Source organism: Aspergillus thermomutatus, assembly GCF_002237265.1.
Source record: "Aspergillus thermomutatus strain HMR AF 39 chromosome Unknown NODE_354, whole genome shotgun sequence".
NCBI lineage: Eukaryota > Fungi > Ascomycota > Eurotiomycetes > Eurotiales > Aspergillaceae > Aspergillus > Aspergillus thermomutatus.
This window is the reverse complement of record NW_020798404.1, coordinates 1-23242: the sequence shown is the minus strand read 5'-3', so window position 1 is coordinate 23242 and position 23242 is coordinate 1. Positions and strand designations below refer to the sequence as shown.

General features: G+C 49.8%; 8 protein-coding genes across 8 annotated transcripts; 4 read left to right on the top strand and 4 right to left on the bottom strand.

Moving 5' to 3' along the window:
- Positions 1-454: 454 nt before the first annotated feature.
- On the bottom strand, positions 455-2310 carry CDV56_103120 (putative MFS multidrug transporter; the record flags this gene model as incomplete). Its single annotated transcript, XM_026756739.1, has 5 exons — positions 455-1379; positions 1432-1893; positions 1951-2004; positions 2051-2152; positions 2201-2310. The coding sequence occupies 5 exons, from the start codon at positions 2308-2310 to the stop codon at positions 455-457; spliced, it is 1653 nt and encodes a 550-aa protein (XP_026610140.1).
- Positions 2311-4893: 2583 nt separating this feature from the next.
- CDV56_102629 (uncharacterized protein) lies at positions 4894-6346 on the top strand (the record flags this gene model as incomplete). Its single annotated transcript, XM_026756248.1, has 5 exons — positions 4894-5151; positions 5202-5237; positions 5290-5615; positions 5668-5972; positions 6048-6346. The coding sequence occupies 5 exons, from the start codon at positions 4894-4896 to the stop codon at positions 6344-6346; spliced, it is 1224 nt and encodes a 407-aa protein (XP_026610139.1).
- A 414-nt stretch (positions 6347-6760) lies between these two features.
- Positions 6761-8467, bottom strand: CDV56_102358 (putative isochorismatase family hydrolase; the record flags this gene model as incomplete). Its single annotated transcript, XM_026755977.1, has 1 exon — positions 6761-8467. The coding sequence occupies one exon, from the start codon at positions 8465-8467 to the stop codon at positions 6761-6763; it is 1707 nt and encodes a 568-aa protein (XP_026610138.1).
- Positions 8468-8959: 492 nt separating this feature from the next.
- On the top strand, positions 8960-11151 carry CDV56_101985 (uncharacterized protein; the record flags this gene model as incomplete). The annotated part of the gene is made up of 3 exons (XM_026755604.1): positions 8960-9746; positions 10260-10408; positions 10465-11151. The coding sequence occupies 3 exons, from the start codon at positions 8960-8962 to the stop codon at positions 11149-11151; spliced, it is 1623 nt and encodes a 540-aa protein (XP_026610137.1).
- A 2022-nt stretch (positions 11152-13173) lies between these two features.
- On the top strand, positions 13174-14028 carry CDV56_101593 (alpha/beta fold hydrolase; the record flags this gene model as incomplete). Its single annotated transcript, XM_026755212.1, has 1 exon — positions 13174-14028. The coding sequence occupies one exon, from the start codon at positions 13174-13176 to the stop codon at positions 14026-14028; it is 855 nt and encodes a 284-aa protein (XP_026610136.1).
- Positions 14029-14124: 96 nt separating this feature from the next.
- On the bottom strand, positions 14125-15571 carry CDV56_101375 (MCT family MFS transporter; the record flags this gene model as incomplete). The annotated part of the gene is made up of 2 exons (XM_026754994.1): positions 14125-15104; positions 15181-15571. The coding sequence occupies 2 exons, from the start codon at positions 15569-15571 to the stop codon at positions 14125-14127; spliced, it is 1371 nt and encodes a 456-aa protein (XP_026610135.1).
- A 535-nt stretch (positions 15572-16106) lies between these two features.
- Positions 16107-17153, bottom strand: CDV56_101123 (uncharacterized protein; the record flags this gene model as incomplete). The annotated part of the gene is made up of 1 exon (XM_026754742.1): positions 16107-17153. The coding sequence occupies one exon, from the start codon at positions 17151-17153 to the stop codon at positions 16107-16109; it is 1047 nt and encodes a 348-aa protein (XP_026610134.1).
- A 3001-nt stretch (positions 17154-20154) lies between these two features.
- On the top strand, positions 20155-21884 carry CDV56_100402 (FAD-binding oxidoreductase; the record flags this gene model as incomplete). Its single annotated transcript, XM_026754021.1, has 3 exons — positions 20155-20352; positions 20414-20899; positions 20952-21884. 3 exons carry the CDS (start codon positions 20155-20157, stop codon positions 21882-21884), a joined length of 1617 nt encoding a protein of 538 aa, XP_026610133.1.
- Between the last annotated feature and the right edge of the window lie 1358 nt (positions 21885-23242).

Genomic DNA, 23242 nt, shown 5'->3' with positions numbered 1-23242 from the left:
GTACATAGAACTAGCAATAGTTAGAGACACCCAGGGCTCACCCCCTGGCGGCCTTTGCCCTGATCAGGGATAGTGGAAAACGTGCAAGTCACGAGCCACGGCCGTAAAATATACACACACACACACATACAGTAGAATAGTATCAAGATAACCATCAAGGTAGTAACGAATCTTATGCACTTTGATATTTTTCCTTCCAATATTCTACAATAAACACAATACCAAATATGTACATTGTTGTTTCTAAGGTAGACTACAGCGTCTGGAATGTATATCTTTTGGGGCCTATACTGAGTCCTCAGCCCATCAGGGGACGACTGCCTACCCACAGTCCTCGACCTTCCTTTTCAATAGTTGTATGGCATCCCAGTCATATCATCATCATCACTTCTCTCCTGGCTTGTTATAAACGATCCAGATAGTTGCTGAATCAGTGCCAAATCTATTCAGGAAATCAAACATCGGCACCCTTCTCAGCCCCCGTCTCGTCCCTCTCACTCGTCTCCTCCGGATCCCATGTCGACTCACGCATGAATGGACTCCTCCGACGAATCTGCGGCCCCTTGAGCACCAGAACGACAGGCACAATGGATAGAGCAGCTCCAATAAACCCTAGCAAAGAACCAGCCCATCCAAAACCGAGGTTACTAAACAGCTGCGGCGAGGCAAGCGGGAGGAACGCTCCGAATGAGTTTCGACCCAACGACGCAGCTGACAAAGCAGAAGCAGCGTATTTCTCGTATGCGTCAGTTAGAAAATTAACAACCCCCATATAAATCTCGTAGATCCCGATGCCAGCCGCTGTGATTCCAATCGTGGGAACAATCCAGTGGACGTCGGGCTGACTAGCCCAGCCATACCAGAACAGCCCGGCGGTGAACAGTAAACTACCGGGGATGGAAGTGTACAGTCTCGCCTCGGGAATGGGACGGCCAGGTCTCTCCGTATTTCGCTTCGCAGATCGCAGGTAGAGCCAGTCCTGAAAGGGATTGATGACGGTGGCGATGACGGCCCCGACGGAGATGGCTAACTGAACCAAGCCAGTGGCCATTACACCCCAACCGTAGTTGGTGCTGTATGTTTGGACCACGCTGGAAAAGAACAGATACAAGATACCCCAGGCGAAACTGATCCACAGAGTGAAAAATTGAACGACCGGCTCGGAGACTAACATGTGGACAGGACGGGCGAAGGAGATTTTGAGTAGACGCAAGGTACTCGGGGCGTTCAACTCGGAAGCTGCGTAGACAGGACGTCCGGTCTCCTTGCGGATCTTACGGGCTCGTTTCTTGAGGATCACGTCTGGACGAGTCTCACGGAGGATTAGCCAGAAGACAGGGATGAGAGCAGCGTTGTAGATGATCTGGATGTAGAAGATCCTAGTCGCCATATATATTAGAGATTGTTCGTCTATAACAGATGGTCTCTTACCATCTCCACGGATCATTCTTATGAATCTGCACTATGGCCGAGCCAATAAATGGGCCTAGAGCAATCCCGACCACACTCGTAAAGCCAAAAAGAGACATGGGCAGACTGCGCGCTTTGTCTCCCTTCCACACATCACTGATACTGCCTCCGACGATATTGATCGAGACAGATGACGCACCACCGCCAAAGAAGCGAGTTACTATAATCGTAGCAAAATTCTGGGCGAAAGCCGATCCGAATAGCGTAGCGACGAGGATAATATACGCGACAAAGTACCCAGGCATGCGACCGGAGGATTCGGTAAGAGGCACAAAGATCAACGGCCAAAAGGCCGCACCCATGTTCCAGGATGTAGTAGCCCAATAGAGGTTGGGAAAAGGGGAATTCTGGACATGCCATTCTTGTTCCATCCAGTTATTCCCGGATCCATAAGTTCCAGCTGGGAGACCGGTTAAGATGGAACTAGAGAGTCAGCGTCTTGCTCGTCCGGGTGGAATTGAGCACAAGTGCGAAACTCACATAAAGCAGACCGTCAACGTAAGAAGCCATTTGTACTTGGTACTCCAATTGAACCTAGAGTCTCTTAGTCAACGCCTCTCGACTCGGCCTGATCACTTACGGATTCTCAGGATCATCAGGCCCATCCCAATTGTGAATCTCGATGTCTGCCTTATTTCGTATCTCCCCACTAATATCCTCAAAACCGAGATATCCTTTCACTCTGAAGATAGTCAGTACCTCAACACCCTTTCCATTGCATCACACCAACCTATCTATCAGACTTTTTTTCTGCTGGTGAGTGTTCGTCGCAGAATTTGCGGGCCTTGCGTCATCGACGGGTAGGGGTGATCGCCCGTTGTGGATCTCTGGTTCAGCCATCTTCAAAGTCAATTCGCATTCAACAGAACAGTATAGCCCCAAAGGATATAGGGATGAAGAACACTTGTGAATAGGCAATGAGAAGGATGAAAGATAAAATATGCCCATCGTCAAGTGATCGCTCCATGCAATTGATCATGACGGCTGCATTTCCGCTTCGGCATGCCGAGAACTCCGCCCGAGACGGCCGATACGCCCTACAATTGGCTTCGACTCGACCGATGCCGTCATTGACTGGAGCAGATCGATGGCAAAAGTCTCAGGTTCGGTGAAAATTCATCAGTGACCCAAGTCTCGGAGATTCATCTTGTTGGTTCATATGTCCAGTGGAGCGGGTTGACCTCCATGCAATCCGCTTGTGGTAGTATCCACTATCCAGGTTTCTTTTCTTGTGCAGGGATTATCCATACGGGATGGCTTACTCCGTTCGGATGACTGGCTTGCCTTAGATCCGTGTATACCTTTCTGACAGTCCAAGGCGACGATCCTTAGTAATCGGACTGGAGGAAGGATATATGGTATATGTATATGGATTGAACCTTGGTCGGTCGGTTTCGGGTACTCTTTGGGACTGTGGCATGACGAATCACATTATACAGACAATAGTGGTTGGATACTGTTTTAGGAACATTCTTTGACTGTATAATCTCTGATCAATAAAGTATGACTGGCAGTCATGGTTCATGCTTGCTTACTATAAGGGGCAGAAACAGATAATGAGACTCCGATGGCCTTTGGAAAAGAATGATTGCGAAAACAGGAATCGTCTCAGTTGTCATGTTTGTTGTTCTTTAGATTTCAATAGGGACAGCATCCCTTCCTGCTGGATGGCTTTTCTGGTACAGCTAGTCCTCGCATGTCAATGCATTGAGTTGATCCGTTGATCAGGCTACTACCGTTGGGCTTTCCCTAGGTGAAACTAGTCCAACTGCCCAGTCCTGATCGATTGATATGTCTGGCTCCTCTGCAGCGTCTTCCGTCACCTGCATGAGGTTGGTGTGAAGTCTTTTGGTGCGTCCTGCCACTGGCTAGGCTCGGTCTTTATGATCATATTCACCTCGGATTGGAGTGGGGAGACTCATTATAGAATGTGTTAGTTGATCATGCTTCTCTTTGCAACTATAATATATTGAATTAAGTAGAATCTAAGGGATAGGATTCGTTGGATACAGAATAAGAAAATGACCTTTTATCATCCGGACTTTGTTCGATTTTTGAACCTAGGGCAAATGCTTTTTGTATCCTGAAACTCGATCAAAGACTTGTCTGATCAGGGGCTATCGTCTGTTTTTGGTAGTCGTCCAGTGTAGCCAAGGAGTAATCGCAATACGAGAGCTTAAGCACATGCTCATGCATGCTCGCAAGAATGACAGGGACTCCCGCTGGATGTTGCGGCGCAGCCCGGCAGGGAGTCAAGGGACGAGAGTGAATTGGTTAACTGATATGTGTCAACCAACTTACTATAGACAGCAGCGATTCTGACCGGGCAATCAAGACGAAGGCTGGAGGCCACAAAGTATAATCCATCCGAAGATGCCAATTGCCGGGAGGTAAAGAGGCACCAGGTGGAATGTGGGGATGTGATTTGGTGGGATAAGATGAGATCTGCGCGCTCGAGGATCCTATAGAAACCACTCAAAGTTCGACTCGGGACTCAGGCATGGAAGCTAAGCATGTTTCTGAGCCGATGGACCTTTTCAGTTCGTTGCCAATGCCCCGTCTATGACATTTACGTTTAAGGTTGTCGGAATATCAGCCCTTGGTCAAAACTTTAAGTCTAACCCGTCGTCCAATTTCTCAGTTGTGGATGTCATATTAGAATCATGTCAATGCTGTAGTTTCTATCGAAACAGTGTCAGGCTTGTGGAATTCTGCTGAGCTCTTAATCAACTAGAAGGGTAGTCATCGTCAACCACAGTGTGAAGAACCATGTCGCAACCATGCAGGCTCTATCACATCGTCCTGGATCTTATTGGTTGTGATTCATCTGTCCTCTGCACTTTCGGAGAGAACAATTGGCTCGCTTTTCGTTGCTGCTCGAACACCTTGCACTGCATCAGTCAGGGCTGGGGTTGCATTGCTGATCCTAACGGTTCTGGAGTAGTGCTGACAACCCGGAGACTCCGTGGAGCGTACTGTAGTCGAAGAGTAAATAAGAACCAATTAGACTCTGTATGCACTAGAACTGTCGTTCATGTGTTTATACGAAGTATGCAGTCGTTTCTCCCCTGAGCGAATCGACTGGACGACTGATGTCTCTATCAACTAGCGTGGCTGGCTGGTTGTTACCCTTGTTGATGCTCAAGTAGCTGAACCTACGTTCTGCTGGCAGTAGGCAAAATTGTGCAGCTGAACTGCGCGGAAATTATCTGGCTACGAGCCTGCTCAGTCTCGTTGCATTTCCCCTTGATTGTTCATCAGCTGCATTGACAAGCTGTGGCCGCTTCAATAGTCGGGTTCTTGGATCTCATGTTCGTGTCGATCTGTTGTTGATGACTGTGATCATTGTGGAGAGGTAACAACATATAAATCTCCACAGATGGCTTCGCCAACCTCCAGTTGAACAGACTATTGCGACTCAACATGCTTAGCTCTATCTTCTCTATCCTGGTTGTGGCTGTTTCAGCAGCAGCTTTGTTCTCGGACTGTAGCTGCTTGGCTGGTGCAGTCTCTGTCCTCGGCACGGAGCCACTTGCATCTGCTTTTTGCTCTCAGCATGTTAGCATCTCTACTGTGGTGGAGTCCACCACCATCACCACACCAGCAGCGACCACTATCAGCGTTAAGACTGTGCCTGCACCTTTCACAATCACCGAGACTTTGGTTGACATCAGGAGTACAGTAAGTATCTTCAATTTGAGTTGTGAATGTCCTGTGCTGACAGCATACAGAGTACAACCATAACACAGACGTTTGACATTCCTTACGTATGTACTGCACTGAGACCTCGATCATAGAGCTCCTCTGACCACATCATAGGTATCAACGAAAGCCGTCACAGTCACTTCTCCCACCGTGCAATGCTATGCTGGAACTAGCTTTGGCAGTCAGCCAACTCTGGCACCTGTGGCCCGTGGCTTAGAGAAGAGACAACTCCCAACTATCTCTCTCCCTACAATCCCTCTACCGACTTTGCCGATCCCCATGCCCACCTGGGTACCACCATTGGAGGCGTCTTTGCTTTCTTCGGCCTGTGAATGTTTTCTGGGACCTTCTCTTACTGTCACTTCCACCACATCCAAGTGGGTAGCCTCGGGCACGTTGACAGCCACTGTGGAGGTAACAACAATTCCGACAACGACAAAGTAAGCTAGTCATACTACCTGTTCTTTCTACTGAGCACTAATCTCTTGACAGAGAGGTCACATTGACCATAACCTCAACTGCCCTGGTTGTTACTGCTGTTTCCACTGCAACATCCACCGTGACAACTACAACCACGTCATATACCCCAGTCCCGACCAACACGCAGCTCGGCTTGAACTGGTACTATTACTACAGTTCTCAAAACTACTTCCCCGGCCATGCAATCACGTTTGATCCTCAAACATTCAACAGCCCTAACTATAACTTTAGCGGCTATGTCCAGAATGTTGCCAGCTTCCAAACCGTGAACTACCCAAGCACAAGCCACACATGTAACCTACCAGCCAACGAACCATGTGAGTTCGTCTGCATCGTTATACAAGGCTACCTTTGGGCAAAAGAGGGGCCTGGCAACTACACCCTATCCTCAGGCGCCACCACCGACAATGCCTTCTATGCCTGGCACGGGACAAAGGCGTACAGTGACTACCAGAAAAACAACGACGACTACCTGGCGGGTAACTATATCCCACAGGCTGGCTCAGTTACGGTCCAAGTAGGCGTCGGAGAGCTTGTTCCCTTTACTTTCATGTGGGCCAATGGTGGCGGTCCCGGTCAGGCGTTGCTGACTATAACTGACCCTGCTGGCAAGGCGCATGCGGACACGACAGGCTTCTTTGTTCCTGCAAATGGCACTTGTCCTGGCTACACCAATCCATTCTCTCCTTAGAGTGAATTGTGGAATGTGCTATGTTTATAGGACAAAGGGATTTATTTGAATACTTGCCCTGCCGGGATGTATCCACCTCATTGCCCCTCCTGCTTTTCTATACTCTAACTACCGAGGCATCCGCTTGCCTGATCTTGTGCCGGTCGAATAGCCACATAAGTATATAATTCATTGTAATATAGCTAACACGTCATTTTCGACGACTGTAATACAGTAAGGGCATGAGATTCCGCGATTTCGATAATAAGCTACAACAATATGCAGGATACTATGCATGCGAGTGTCACGGGACCGATCAAAACCAGTAGTTGTCCTCAATTAAATGAGTTGGATATGCCAACAACACCGTAAGGCTGGGCTAAGCCATTTGCAAATATACTAATCCCATGTGCTACCCTCTAGAAAGTCAGTCAGCTAAGCCTTCATCCTAAACAAGGCTGCCACCTTTCCAACACGGGCCCCATACATCTTCTCCATGAACCTCAAATGTTCACTTTGGTCTGCATGCAAAGCAGCGGTGCAGTCCTCAACAACAGTAACCCACAGCCCCTTTTGAAAGGCCGTCCGGGCCGTGGAATCAACACACACATCACTGTACAACCCCGCCAGCACCAGATGCTCAATCCCCTGCTTGGTTATGTACTCCGAGAACTCTGGAACCAGGAAAGGATCGAACAAGGCCTTCTTATCAAAGACCCGCTCGTCAGCCTCAGGGGTGACGCCTGATCCAAGCTCCGCTCCCCAGGTGCCCTCAACGCATTTCTCCGATTTTCCTAGCAATGCATTCCGGTGCTTCATGCTGGGACCTTGGAAGCGGGCGTCTCCTAGGAAGCGCACAAAGATAACTTCGCTTCCCTCATTGCGGGCACATTGTACGAGTCGTGGAATCGTGTTAGACAATTCTGACACGGAAGGGCTGGGTGTGCTTGAGATGAAGTCGTTCTGGTAGTCCACTATTATCACGGCGGACTTCTTACCTATCCAGGCATTGGGTAGCCCTGAGGCTGTATTGGCACGGACAACAGTGGTCTCAGGAGCCGGAGGATCAGCAATGGCGTGCAGAAAATGCCCGACTACCGCATCCGTGCTGCACGAGCCGCCCTGGTCAGGAGTGGTAAGCTTTCTCATGACAAGACTTTCGATAGCCTTTTCCGTGCGACGTTGGAATCCAACACCAGGGCATCCTCCGCGCCGTTCGAGAATGGCAGCCGCGGCGCGGATGGTAGCGAACGGATTGACTAGGCCTTGGCCGGCGATTGCATCCGCAGACCCATGCACCGTCTGGTACTCGCTGAGGCGATGCAGGTTGGGGCTCAAGTACACGTTCTCCGCGTACATGGTTTCAATGGTGGAGTTGCCGAACCATTTCAAGAAAACAGGCTGGATGATGTCGGCGTATTCGTTGCCAGCAATGATGATGCGGCGGCCGCGAACGCCCCACGCCATGAGATTCCGATTCATGGTGTCTGGCTGGATGAAGTCGACATCAATGCCGAAGCGGGACCTCCAATGTGGTGCCCAGGCTTGGAAGACCCCGTCGAAGAGGTGGAATTTGTAAACAAGCGTGACTGATTTCGGGACATTTTCCACGCCCCACTCCTCCGTGGCTCTCTCCAGAGAATATGCCAGGATTTGGTCAAAGGTGGAGCGACTAAAGGGGCTGGTTCGTGTAATGCTGTGATTGTCGTTGTGGTACTCATTGACACCAGCGTAGAAGCCCTGAGCCTCATCTCGAATGAAGAGCAGGGCATTTGAGTCCCCCAGGTCGAAATGTTCAATTTTGACGGCCTTCAGTTGATCCCGAACGAGATAGAGCGACTGGGCGTGGATTGCCGTGCGGAATATTGCAGCAATTCCTTTGGATGCAGCTGTCTCGCAGAAATTGCGGTAGTCCTCTGCATCTTGGGTCGTTTCGTCCGCGATGTGTTTGATCAGGTCTTTTTCTTCTCCGGAGACAGTGAGCGTATGATACGAATGGTATATACGGGATGCTTCGATGAATTCGACATGTAGAGAGTACTTGCTTGCTAACACTTGGATGACCTTCTTGAAGACCGCAATCAGCTCCCGGCCTGTGCCATGGCCAATGGCTAGCCCAAGTCGTAGGTTCTTGAGCGTCATGATGATAGTTTTTGGTCAAGTGAGCTTCGGGTGTACACATCCTAGCGAGCAAGAAGCGAGGTTGTAATATTTATACCGCGCTATCCAACTCTGCTTCCTCTATAGCTGCAGAACGACCATCTCGTACTGAATGCATTAGCTCTCTGGACTCCTGAACATGGTCTTCTACGCCAGCCACTCTTATAATGCACCCCAGTGGGGCGTCAGATCTTACGAATGTGACCTCCTCGTTTATTATTGCTATAATGGTGTTACAGCCTGGCGATGTGACTCGTGTGCTTACTTTTTATGGGACATGTAATAGCGAGCTTTAAGTGCTTCAGCTGGATTTATCATACTATAGTTAGCTATATTATGGATTAAACGTTTCATTAAGATGCAAGGATGTGTATATATATAGTAGCATAATAGGAGGTGATTCCTTTGACTGTGAAGCCAGAATACCCCCAATAGTTACGAAACCCAATGCAACATTCCTATACCAAACCCAACATGACGAAAATCGACAACACCATCAGCTCCGGGTTCAACCTCGGAAACGAGCTCGACTACATGCTAGACCGAAGCTACACCGCGGCATCCCGACTAAACTACCAGTTCTACCTCTGGAAAGACACCCTCCAATTCAACCTCCATCCGTCCATCCAACTGCGAAAGGATGATTCTACTCCTCTCTGCATTGCTGACCTAGCCACGGGCACAGCCATCTGGCTCCTGGACCTCCTCCGGAATCCTGCAGTAACCCAGTACACATCCATCCAGCTGGATGGCTTCGACATCGACCTGACAAACGCCCCTCACCCCGAATGGCTCCCGCCGCCCATCACACTCCGCCAGCTGAACATCTTTGATAGCGTCCCCAGCGACCTCCGCGGCAAATACGACGTAGTCCACCTCCGCCTGCTAGTCCTCGTCGTGCAGAACAGCGACCCCCTCCCAATCATCGACAAGGTGCACCAGATGCTCAAGCCCGGCGGCTACATCCAGTGGGACGACCTGAACTACCCAGACAGCAAGGTGGTGAAAAGCAAGGCCATGAGTGACGTGGCCACCCCGGCGCACAATGCCTTTCTTCGATTCGCACAGTCGAATGGGCGCAATGACTGGGTCCTCGATCTCCCTCATCATCTGATGTCGCGCCATGGTGGGTTTGAGAATGCGCAATTAGCCAGCTACACGGACCGGCCGGAGTTGTGGAAGGCGAATGGGGACCAGTACATTCTGGTCATGGAGGAGTTTTCAGCTCGGCTTAAACGTGCGGGGCAATTTGAGGATGCAGGTAATATTGATTTGATGATTAGGGGGTTGGCAGAGGAGTCGAGGCTGGGGGTTGGGTTGTCGATGCCGAGGGCTGTGTGTGTTGCTCGGAAGAAGGGATCAATATTAGTAGGTTAGATGCGATGGAGATATTCAAAGTGGTATATGATTGCTTAAAAACTATATGCATATGCAGGATGAGGAGGAATGCGTACTTTTGTGAATAATATATCCTGTATTCAAGCTCTAGCAGAGACCTTTAATTCACTAGTAAAAAAACCTGCCATAATTATGCTTGTGAATAGCTATACATTATAGTTCCACTACATCTAGAAAGGAAGGAGCTATGAATACTAAGAAATAATATAAATAAACATAAAATAATAAACATTCACAGTGACAAAACTGGTCTCTTTCCACTTTTCTCTTGCTGAACATGGCATCTCTTCTTCCCCACCCCTGTACCTCTAACCCCATCTTCTGCAGTCAATCGTTATAGAGTCTGGATATCTTCAGTAAGACTCAGAAGGCTCAGTAACGCAGAAGCAGCTGAAGATGTCGATCGACACATCTGTTTGGTACAAAAAAGACATTGGGCCCCGGCTCAGCCCATCCATGCGTCAGATCCTAGAAGAATGGAGCAACATTCCCAGTGAGGAGCTGGAGCATCATCTTCATGCAGTGGTGAGTTGTTCTCCTCAGTGGCGCACTGATAAACTGAATCTGAAACATGGCCTCAGCGCGACAAAGCATGGAAGTACGGCGAATATCCCTGCATCGGCCTATGGATGTTTCTCCTACCGGGCATCGCCGCATTCCCCCAATTCCCGCGAGTGGTTGAGCTGGCGCGCCAGGGAGGGGCCGTGCTAGACCTCGGGTGCGGCCTCGGCCAGAATCTTCGACTCCTGGCGGCTTCTGGGGTTCCTTCCGATAGAATGTGGGCGCTCGATCTGAGTCCGGAATTGTGGCATTTGGGGTACGAGCTCTTTCGGGATCGCGATCGATTGTCGGCAACGTTTATTCCGGGCAACTTTCTACATGAAGATGACTGTCTTGGTCTGCAGGAGCTGTACGGGAAGGTGGAAATCATGATTTCTGGGCAGTTCCTTCATCTCTTCTCCTGGGAGGGACAAAAACAGGCAGGCAAGCGCATCGTGGCCCTGTCCAAGCTTGGGACCGTCTTGATCGGATATCAGCAGTTACGGCACCGAGCCCGGGAGTATCTTCGTCCATGGGGGATGATGTTCTACCATAGCCTCGAGAGTTTCCAGCAGATGTGGCAGGAGATTTCCCACGAGACTAGCACCGAGTGGAAGGTGGAAGCGACGGTGGTCGAGTTGAAGGAATGGGGAATGGAAGGGGAGGACAGTGAGTGGATGCCAGCAGATCACCAGGGGCTCAACTTCTTTCTCACTCGAGTGCGTTAGATTTTATCTGTTGTCACCTGTCACTCGTGCATATTGCGGCCTACGAATGTCTTACTATTTTAGTTCAGACAAGACCAATCAGTTTAGAAGCCGGCAATGATGGACTGAGGGGGCCCTCCAAGTGAGGTTAGATACTAAATTGCATGCAGCTCCTGCGCTTAGGCCCGCTTAGTGCTAAACAGTATGCATAATGCGAACAACTCATTGACGTCTATTATTCTTTAAGCTATGTGGCTCAGCTGAAAGACGGCATTCGGAGCCACATTCGCCGGGCATAATGGAAGACATAACCAAGTCTATAGTGGAGCTCGATATTGAAATCCGTGTTTTGGCAACCCTAGAATGATTATTTTTCAAACCCTACCCGACAGAAGGCCGCTCAGGCATAATAAGAGGGCATCACACGATTCTAGTGATTCGGTATTATATGGGTCCCCTAGTATCTGAGTGGAGAGTATTACTCAGTAATCCAATCTATAATATATTGCAGTATAGACCATAGTCACAATAAGAACAGAAATCCGGTCTGAATGCTTACCCGTCGACAGACAGTGGGCAATAGTGATCGTTGTCAGGCCCATTTTCGTCGCATCCAACGCCGCCTGTACGATCTTCTCACTCTCCATATCCGAAGCGGATGTTGCTTCATCAACAAGAGCAACCAGGGTTCCCGGATAAGGGCTCTCGGAATGGCAAATCGCGGACGCTGTCCATCGAAGAGAGTTCCCCTTGAGCCACAGGGAGTCGCGTGTCCTCCGAAAGAGAAAAGATAAAGTCATAGACATTTGCCTGTCAACATGCATTGTAGATATCGTTCTCTGATGTCTCAGCCTCTAAGGTTAAGGTGATATACTCTTGAATGATCCCTCGGTAGCGGACTATTTCCTGCTGGACAGAGAAAGTTGACTACGGTAAGGAGGGGGCATATTAGCGATATCTAACGCATCCGATGTCATGCGGCCGGATGTCAGATTGTAATATCGCTCTAACACCGAGATCACGCCAGACTTTCCATGACCAGGAGGCCTGACAAAAGCGTCAGACTGGCCAGCATTGATCTGCGTGACGCTTAGTAAAATGGCTTGACAAAATATGGGACACATACATTGACAGTAAAATCTTGTAGGACACGCCAATTTGGCCTTTGGGTAGCAGAACTCGACTGTTTGCAGTGCCTTGTTGGCAGCAATGCAGGAGCAGCCTGAAGCAGAATAGACAATCTGGAAACAAAAAATGTTGAGAGTGAAACTGATTTCCTCCTTTGGATAGTACAGCACCATCGGGGCCATCATAATACAGCTTATTCGGGCATGCAGTCGCTCAGTATGAAACTCTTTATGGATCGAATCTGTGCGATCATCTCGGAACAGGGACGTCTATTATAACAGGTGTGACCATGCACGGATTACCTTGGCTCGACACTGAGGCTTTGGAATTGCACATATGGAAGGTAGTTTCAGGCGCGACTTGTATATCGAGATCTGGGACAAGGCACATAGTGTGCTGGATTCTCCAGTCGCATCAGATTTTCTCTCCTCTATATAGGCTTTCCGGCTTGTAACAAACCCTCCGTAAGACCTTACATGTAGCTTATCAAGTATCTGGTAAATCTTCCGTTTAAGGCATTCTGTAAAAGACGATGGTGGACTGATATTGACAGGTGGCACCGAGAACGAGCCAGAGTGCGAATGGTACGAAAGCTGAACCTGCAAGGGACTGTGATGTGGATAATGAATCTCTAGGGGCCCTTTCTCCATCCCTCAAGGTGTCGAGGTCCCGCCTTATGTGAAACTAGGGATAAAACATGGCCAAGCTGGTATGTGCAGGTACTTCCAAGCTACGCGATAGATGACATCATCTTCCTCACCAGCCATATAAACGAATGTCATTTTCGCAAGAGAGCCATAATTTGCCATAATTCAAAGGGTCAATTTATCGAAGAGCTGAACCTCAGGGGACTTAACTTCTGTCTGTATTATCCAGGATTTACATCGCTATTATCCCAAAGCTAGGCAGAGAAATATGCAACCTCTAGTCAAAGAACACGTGTTGATCCGCGGCACTCGAATCGCCTATGGCATCTACGGAGAAAATGCCGGAGAACCCGTCGTCCTACTACATGGGACACCGTCCAGCTCGCTGATCTGGCGAAAGGTCGTGCCTCATCTGACAAGCGCCCACTACAGAGTCCATGTCTTCGACTGGCTTGGCTACGGGCTCTCGGAACGCCCCTGGGATCCATCCATCGATACCTCTATCTCGGGCCAGGTGCCGATACTGGAGGACTTACTGGCGCACTGGGGTCTGGAAACAACCCATCTAGTAGCCCATGACATTGGCGGAGGGATTGCACAGCGCTTTGCCATTTTCTCGCCACAGAGGATTCGTTCCCTGACGCTCGTTGATGTGGTCAGTTTTGACAGTTATCCTTCGGCGAGGACGAAGAAGCAGATGGAGGACGGACTGGAGTCTCTGATCCGGGCGCCTGATGCAGAACATCGCGAGCATTATAGGGAGTGGTTGCTGTCTGCTGTGCAGAAACGCGAGCAACTTGAGAGGTCGAGCCTCGACACCTTCCTGGGATATATTTCTGGCCCCGTCGGTCAGGCTAGTCTCTACCAGCATCAGGTCCGGTTCTATGATCCCAAGCATACGCTGGAGATTGCCGACCGGTTGGGTGAGCTGGGGAAATTGCCTGTGAAGCTGATCTGGGGTGCGAAGGACGGGTGGCAGATTCCTCATTGGGCGCATAAATTGCATGAATCTATACCCGGGTCACAATTGGAAATTATCGAGGATAGCGGGCACTTTTCTCCAGAGGATCAGCCGGAAAAGCTGGCAGAGTTACTGGTCACATTCCTGAGGGAACATTCATAGTTGGCTTGCTTGAGGAAAATTGCTTTTCTCAATTGCCGGTGTAATCGAGTTTCTGCTGGTCACAAACTGTTTGGTTGGTGCCACAAGACCTGATGCTCACCAAATTGTCTTCACATCCCAACCCTTGATCCGCACGCGTACCCAAAGAAAGCAGGCAAATGACGCCACATAGCTCAGCCCAGTGAACAGGATGACACTCCAAAAGCCCCTTCTACCCCCCTCCGTAGCCGTGATCAAGCTCCCCGCAATTGGGATGCCCGTCAAACATCCTATACTAGCAACCGTATACGCACTGGCATAGTACCTCCCGTAGTCTTGAGTCTCACACAGCTGCCCCAGGCACACAGGCATCAGACTGATATTCGAACCACTCGCGAACCCAAACACAATAACGAACATGATCATCAGCGCCTTACTAGGCGCTGTCCCCGCTAATGCATCCGGTAACCATAGCCCGATCACAGCAGCCAGGCAGACGAGATTAGACACGATCATGGTATTATAACGCCCGCTTTTATCCGCTATGTAGCCGATGAAATATCGTCCGAAACAGGAGACTGCGTTTAGGATAGCGAGGAGCTGGTACGCGAACGCTGCTGCACCGCTGACGGCCTCGGCATTTGAAAGGCCCTGACGCGTAAGATAGTAGCTGGGAACGTATGTGACGGGGACGAAATACGCCCATTCAATGAGAAACACTCCGGCGGTTGTTACGGCCATCGCGCCGGTGCCGTCCCAGAATATACGAGGGTCGGGGAGCATATCGCGCCAGGAAGTTGCGGCGCCTTTCTTGGGTGGGAGGCGACTTCGGCAGAGAAGAACACTGATCACACAGAGGACGAGGAGCACGAAGCCTACGATGCGTGTTGCCCAGGCCCAGCCCACTTTGGGGAGCAGGGATTGCATCATGAGGGGGAAGAGGACACCGCCGAATCCACTGCCGGTGAATGCGAAGCCGGATGCTTCGCCGCGGCGTTTATCGAACCAGTGGGAGATGGCGCCCATTGCAGGAGTAAAGAGAAAGGAGTTTCCAATACCGCTGAGGATGGAGAAGGCGAGGACGAATTGATAGTACTCTTGATTCTAAATATATTAGCTCCCTTTCTTACAGGGAAATCGATAGCGGAAAAGGCTGTATCATTAACAACAAACCTGTACATAAACCAAGAGTAAACGTTCCGACTAGGAGAAAGACGCTCCCTATCATGATGAGCTCCCTAGGGCCCCTGGCGTCAAATATCGGTCCGACTTGTAGGCCGCAAAAGTAAGAAACGAAGACATAAATGCCGAATATCCACCCCGTAGAGTCCGTAGAGGTGTTTTTCAAGAGGTTCGTAGAAACATAGGCCTCCAGCACACCCACGGAGTTGACCAGACCCAGTCCTGCCGTCATGCAGCACCACGAGCCTAGGGCGACTGTCCAGGCCGCGATACCTCCTTCCGGGTAGCTGATTATCTCATCCTGCGACGTGTGGACGGGTCGAGTCAAAGACTTCTCAGAGCACTCAGAAGGCTTCTCGGATGAAATCTGTGGGCGGTCCATTCGAAAGTAGTTGATGGAATGAACAAGAAACAATCAGTGACAAAAATCAGAAAACAAAGGACAAGTCTAGGAGAGTGCAAAGAGGGGTAATGCCAAAGCTCGCAAGATCATGTGTAAGAAAGCAGCTGGGCATATTGCATCAGAGTGGTTGGTGGGCAGGGTTTCCATCAAAGGGATGCTCAGCCTAATCTACTTCAGCGCAAAAGTACTTGGGTGATTGATTAAACTGCGACTTGATAATCCCTGCCCGAATCTAACTGATCAAGGTAGTTATCACCCTCTGCCACTGTCGATCTTTGTCAGATCGATCCAACTCTCTCTATGCAACCAGATGGCGCTAAATAGGTCTCTATATTACTCCGTCGACAGGGGTGGCTGACCGGCCCCGCACACACATTTACGTATATTCCTTGATTCTCGCAACAATTGTTTCCTTTCCTAGGATACAAGTTTCCCATCCTTGCTGTGTCTCAAGTGGATCGACGACGGACGACCAACCGCGGAGAATTCACAGATTACCTCATTCGGTCGTCTCCTAACGTCGTTCAGACACCTGGAAGACCACAGACTTGTCCCCGGTCTCCTGCCAGAGTTTCACCACGAAATCTCCCGAGTATTCCCTAGCCTGCTGGAACTGCTCCCTAGTGTACTTGAGGCAACTGTTGGTTAGCACGTACTTCCTGTGCCCATTGACGCGGACGGGAGCAAGCGTGGTGGCGACGTTCACGCTTCCAATCTCGGTCTGCAGGGGCAACAGGTGAAAGACATGCTTGCTGGCCACAGCTGCGGCAGATCCCGATGCCGCAGCAGCGCCATCTGATTCAAAGCATTCGCCAACCAGGCCTGAGAATCGATTCATTTCCGGATGCTGGTAGAACTGCTCGATGAGGCTCGGATCAGCACCCCCGCCAAAAACCTGCATCTCCGAAAGCAGAATGTCACCCGACCGGGTTATGCTTTTCAGCATGGGTCCAATTCGTGCAGGCAAATCGTTGCCCTCCTGGAAGCCAAGGTTGGTCACAACAGTGACTAGGCTCTCAGAAGGGGTGGTTTCGCCTTTAGGCTTTGGGAAACCAGCGACGGAGCATTTGTAAAAATCTTCGACCCAATAGCTGAACCTCTCCTCTCCGGTAACAGGTGCCAAAGCTTCCCGCATGGTCCGCTCGGATTCAGGATTGATATCAATGCCCACGTACTGGCAAAGGCTCACGCCCCTAGCAAGTAGTCGTTCGAGAATGGCCCTTGACTTCCAAGGTTCCGGGCCGAGCTCGACATAGCGGATGGGACGGTTGTCGGCGAGCATGGCAATTTCGTCCGCAGCCTGAAGCAGAGCATCGCGGAAGGATGGCCCTAGCTTTCCAGCGCAAGTGCGTGGATCTTCCAGCGCCAGACGGTTAAGGGTAGCCATGGTGTTGAAGATGGCAGCCAGATTTTGCTCCTGGTTGGTGTTCTGTTTGAACCCATGGGGCTGATATTTGGACGAGTTATCAAGCACAATCAGCTGCTCTGGCTGGATGGTGCTATGAGAAATGAGAGCATGCGCAACCAGATCGTTGAACGCTGGAAGAGTGGTGACAGTCATCTTGATAGCTCAATTGTTTGAAGTGTAGACAATGATACCGAGTATTGGGTCTGTGGTTTCGAGAATCTGCGGTCTGACTGACACCATCCCCATATTTATAGCTCGTGTTCAAGGGCATCCTTCAATCTCACTTTCTTCGATTACGGGTGGCCCTTTCGTTCTTTCTCGATCCTGAGCTGTTTGTACCTTCGAGCATCATTCTTCCGTCACTCATGGTTGTGTTTGCTGCAGACATCAAAAGCACCTGCGAGAACAGCACCGGTCTAGCTGTATCAGGACATCCCGAGCCTGGTATATCGGTGTTGGATCCCTCAAGAGACGCACCAGGATGGCTCGCTTGAAGACACGGGGATTGGTGGAGGCCCTGTATTGCTCACTCAGATTGCATGAGATCGTCTTTTGGCATGTATCCAACGACCAATCATGCTGGCATTGAGTATAACGAGAGGAGTCTCCGTCTCGGAGTCTTGAGGAACATTGCTAGGATCTGAATCCGCCAAGGCTCGTTACGTCTATTGGGAGATTATGGACATGTTTATATTACACATGATGTAGGGTTAATATATGTGTAGCAAGTGATGCTTGGATCGCTACGAGGACACACGTGAAAGTGGGCAACCAGGGCACTCTCAAGCCTATCCAAGGCTTGCAGTTTAAAACAGGGTCGCAAACGCCACAAGACGGGAGGACGGCCCGCCAATAGATGGCCCACCAACCCTGTCGATCATCTGTCGCTGCTGCCATGGTCTTTACTCTTTTTAATGCCGCTCTCGATGGATTTCCCCCTCATGAAAAGGATATCCCTTATTCTACCCAGCCGTGGGTTGAACCCTTTTTTTGCCCGGCGAACCTTCCGTAACACCTTTCTGCAGCTTTCGGTGGCGGTTTCTTTGGAGATCGCTTCCAGTGCTGGGGGGCTGCAATCAGTCCTCATATTCAATTTGGAACAATTGTGCCACAAGAATCACCAGCGTTGTCCTGTCACCGTGATGTAGAGGCGAGGCTTCCGGACTCGATGAAATGATCAGGTCATACGAGATGCCCACAAAGAGCTTTTTGGGCTCTTTGAAACCGTCAAATAGGCAACAAGTGACCAGCGCGCCGAGTTCGGATAAATCTCTCTGATTCTTCAAATAGATCATTGCTGGCTGGCGGACTTATTCAGCTTGGTGGAATGGGTGGAATGACTGTCCATGGACGAGCTAAAAAGCTTTAATCCATAATCTCCTCAAAAAAGGGTCTTCACCTCGTCAGATGAACAATTGGGACGAAACTGCGGGAGACGGAAGACTAGCCATAACAAACATGGCCCTCAACGGGAAGCAGTACCAGGTGAGTTTTGATCCCTCTGATATTGTCGACTGCGGCCGTCTGATTGAGAGTCATTCGGTTCATCTTATATGGAGCATCATCAATAAGAATGTGCTCCAAGGCGACCCATGTGCCAGACCAGCCAGACCATGCACCATTGATTATAGGTTATTATACAGGTGAGAGGACTTCCTCAAACTGCCCCTTACAGAGGGTGCTGTGCAACCTTAGATAACTCCTATCTACGGTAGCCAGAAGGTCTCTCAACACTTCTCAACCTGGTTACGTAGCTGATCGATTCACGCTCACCGAACCATGCCAGGCAAATTGTGAAGCGAGCTTCAGGCTTCCGTGTGAGGGAGGGAGCTTTCATCTGCGCAAGGATATGATAGAAGACGCTTGCATACATTTTACCCTTCACTTGATAATATGATACTCGAAGCGTTCGTTGATCGCAGAGCCAGCTGCAAAAACTAGCAATCACTTTTCTGCCGGCACGCGAGACTATCAATGAGCGCAGAATCCCTTGGTTGCACAGGCAGGCCGCCAGGACGTACGAGCTGCTCAAGTCCACTGCATCATCGTCAATTATGTTGAACAGCGGTTTGTACATGATGCGATTGAATTTCAACTCGGCTGCACTGGCCGGTTATGGAACGCCGGGTTCCCAGATGTGGACGAATTGGACTGTTCATGGACTTGCGATGCTAAAATCCAACCCGCACTTCGCTTGGAGAGGGCTAGCTGCCTTATGGGCAAGGGTGCCGATAACTATGGCATGATTCATGGTTCTCCTGCTCTTCACATATTCGGACATGCTATTAGCCGCACCATATTGACTTTCGATGATCATATTGCCAGGGCTACCCTTCTTGACAATCAAGCATCTTCCTGACTCAATAGACGAAGAGTCCCGTGATCCCTTTTACGGTGACATTGCACGCAAGGCTTTCGATACATCACATTTCAAGCCTTTGAAATCAGCCATACATGTCCTCACCATCGAGAGCACCCATATGACACAAAAGGGACCAGGGAACTCCACGATGAGGAAGGATACCTGCTGGAGAAACTCAGAAGTCTATTGATTGAATTATAGTTGAATATCAAGATTCCAAGGTCTCTCAGTCAGGACTTCTCGTATCATACAGGCTGACACGAAACATCCACCCCGAGTCAACCGACGGTCTGATATATATTGAATGGACCCTTGATCACAGAAGAAATGTTTGTCGAAGATGAGTGATGATATATATTGGTTTCCATAACAACCACGAGAATGCTAAGCAACTGTCATGCAAATCGGATCTGCGTCTGAGATAGGGACTGCGAGCCCCGTTGAACAGAGCCATTAATGCATAAACTGTTCATTAGTCTAGCGATGAATCGGTCCTGGAATCTCCAGTACATGCCAGGTCGCACGATGCTCATTTTCTCTCAGCTATTGGGAATGCTAATGCAACATGTCAGATTGAGGTAGCATTCTGGTAAGCACTAGCTTCGCATTATCAAAGCTCACAGGGCAGACCTTTTCTTGGTCAGCATAGCGTGCATTAGTGGCAGAACTTCCCCGTCAGCGCATATTCGATGCGGAAATTGGGCCATTTGTGTCCTCCCCAGGGACAATGATTTTCTGTTTTCCTTCCCAGACCCCTTCCTCCTGGTATTCTGACCCTGTTTGTGCTGCAGCATGATTCGGTTTTCAGTTCTCTTGAGCGCCATATGCACCGTCGCTCTCGCACGAACAGGCAAGACTTCACCCAGTATCTTTGAACCAGACAATTTCGATGTAAATGCAGCGCTTTATAATCTTGGGGTTGATGTTTCTGCAATTCCTGCCCTGAGATCGCTGCAGACGCGGTCAACCGAGTCCGCCTGTCGTGCAGCCGTAAGTACCACCTCCAATTCATGAATTTAGGAAATGCATGTGAAGGCCTGATATTTTACAGTGTGGCACCCTCAGCTTTCTCTACGGCCCAAGTAGAGCGTTCGCGCAGAATACCACCGCGTACGCCAATGCCACAGGATCATATTGGTCGGTCCAGCAGGAGGAAGTTCGTCCCTACTGCATCTTCAAGCCATCGGTAAACACCGATGTTTCTGTTCTTGTACTTCTGTCAAGGTACACTGGCTGTCCCTTTGCCATCAAGAGTGGTGGCCATGCTGCCTTTGCGGGTGCATCGAGTATCCAGGGCGGTATTACCGTCTTGCTGAAAGATATGAATGCCGTCACTCTGAATGAGGATATGTCTGTTGCGTCGGTTGGCCCTGGCAATGTTTGGGTGCAAGTATACTCGGCACTAGAGCCCTATGGTCTCGCTGTCATCGGCGGTCGAGTTTCCACAATTGGCGTTGGAGGACTTACGACCGGAGGTGGGATCTCGTACTACTCCAATCTTTACGGCTGGGCTTGCGATAACGTCGAGAGCTTTGAGGTATGACAGCTATTGATTGCACCTTTGGTTGCCAAAGTTTACAGAGACGCAGGTCGTTACTGCGAGCGGTGCCATCGTCACAGCGAGCGCAAACTCCTATCCCGACCTCTACTGGGCTCTCCGAGGCGGTGGGAACAACCTCGGCATCGTCACCAAGTTCAACCTGTATACTGTCCCCAGCCCCGAACTGCGAGGCGGAACTCGTGTCTTTGCTGAGGACCAATTCAGCAAGGTGATCAGCGCCTTCGTCAGCGTCGTCAACGGCGCCTCCAATGACGGTAACGCGCAGCAGTGGGTTGCATTCGTCCATACTCAGGGACAGAACCTCGCTGCTGCCGAGATCACATATGTCAAGAACGTCAGTGAGCCGGCCATCTTCGCTCCCTATCGCGCTATTCCCGCAATTCAGGACACCACGGCTCCCAGGACCTTAGTCCAGTACTGTGACACCGTCCAGGAAGTCAATCCCGACGGACTGCGGGAAATGTACTGGACTTTGACGGTCCGCTTGGATGAGGACTTTGTCAACTGGGTTACCGAGTACTTCTACTCTGTTCTCCCGCAGGTACTGGGCATTCCGGGTATTAACCCCGACCTCGTCCACCAAGGCATTACCATCCCGATGCTCAAGAACATGACCCGGCATGGGGGTAATGCACTGGGTCTGGATGCCTCGGATGGTCCGCTTCACCTCATGATGATGTCGTGCTGGTGGGAGAATGCGGAGGACGACCAAACGATAGTTGCCTGGGCTAAGAGTTTCTGGGATACAGTCACCGCCAAAGCTAAGGGTGATGGCGTTTTCCATGAATATGTCTACATGAACTACGCAAGTCAGTATCAGGATGTCATTGCAGGTTATGGGGCTACCAACAAGGCCAAACTGCACAGCATTGCTGCCAAGTATGATCCCAAGCGGGTCTATCAGACGCTGCAGCCGGGGTATTTCAAGCTGAATGGCGCACCTGCCGCAAATTCTCTTTGATTCCAAAAGATGGCTGAGCACACTTCTGATCAGAAATTATGTGAGAAAAACGCGTGAGGCTGGCACGATCTTGTTGGGCTGTTCATAAGTTTATCTGATGCCAAATGTCGAATTAATATGATCCGAACTTATAGCCATTGCAATTGATGACCTGCGAAGAAACAAGCCTTATAGAGACCTGATAGAATCTGGTCTAATCTAATTGAAAGATCCGGGTAAATATATTCTCAAGGACAATGGTACTTACCTTACAATCGAAAAGGCTCTCGGTTTGGTTGTTTTAACCTCCGTCAATACAACCCATGGCTTTTAAATGAGTCCCCGAGATGGTACGGTGACAGGCACTCCACCTCCCACTGGTGTGACCACTTTGCCACTGCCAGGCGGGAGTGATATGGAGGTGCAGCCTCCGGCCGGCGCAGCTCTGGCGGGCCCGACGACAAAGAGATGCAGGAGGTGGCATGTCATGGCAGATCAAGGACGAAAGAACCCTGTACAATGATCTGTGTTATCCACCTTTTGCTACGGGTGTCTGCGATGAGAAGCTGGGGGTTGGGAAGGCCTATTGCGTTCGGCCAATTGCTGGATTTGACAATGCTTACAACAGGAGTAGTACTATAACACAGTAGGAGTTTTAGAGAGATTGTGTTAGCATTCATACTATGTGACAGTGATATGGAAGTGCACAGCTACAGAGGATATAAAACACTATAATATGGTATACTTTGCCATCTAGTGGACTCATTGAGATGGGTCATGCATGGATTCTTCGTGGATACCTGGCGGTCAATGACCTAGAAAGCTCTATATACCACCGGCATCAATTCATATTTTCTGTTCATTACTGTAGACAACCAGACGATGAGCAGGTATTTAAGAAATACAAAGCTATTCTGGCGCGGTCAGCACGCATTATCTACGCAGACATGATCCCATTTCGACAACTCTTTGAGATCATCATCGTTGTAGGTCATCTACCACTCTTAACTACCATCAGGGCAGATTCATCCCGATAATCACCACTCCGCATTGTATATATTTTCTTCCAAGATCAAATCTAGCACATACGACCATAGGGTGTGGAAAACAGGGCTTCCCGTCCGCTCAGCCGTACTTAAGCCACACGCCGGCCGGTTAGTAGTTGGGTGGGTGACCACCAGCGAATCCCTGCTGTTGTATGTTTTTGATCTTGTGTTGTCTTTTTTGATTCTTTAGTGTTAGCTGCCTTGCTGTTCTTGAGAGAATCGGGAAGCGCCAAGTGTCCAATTAGGATGGCTCAGGGGCCAACTATATATAGGCTGACTAAGTCGGGACGCTAAACCTAAACGGGATGGAATCCTGACACCCCCCCTCGGACC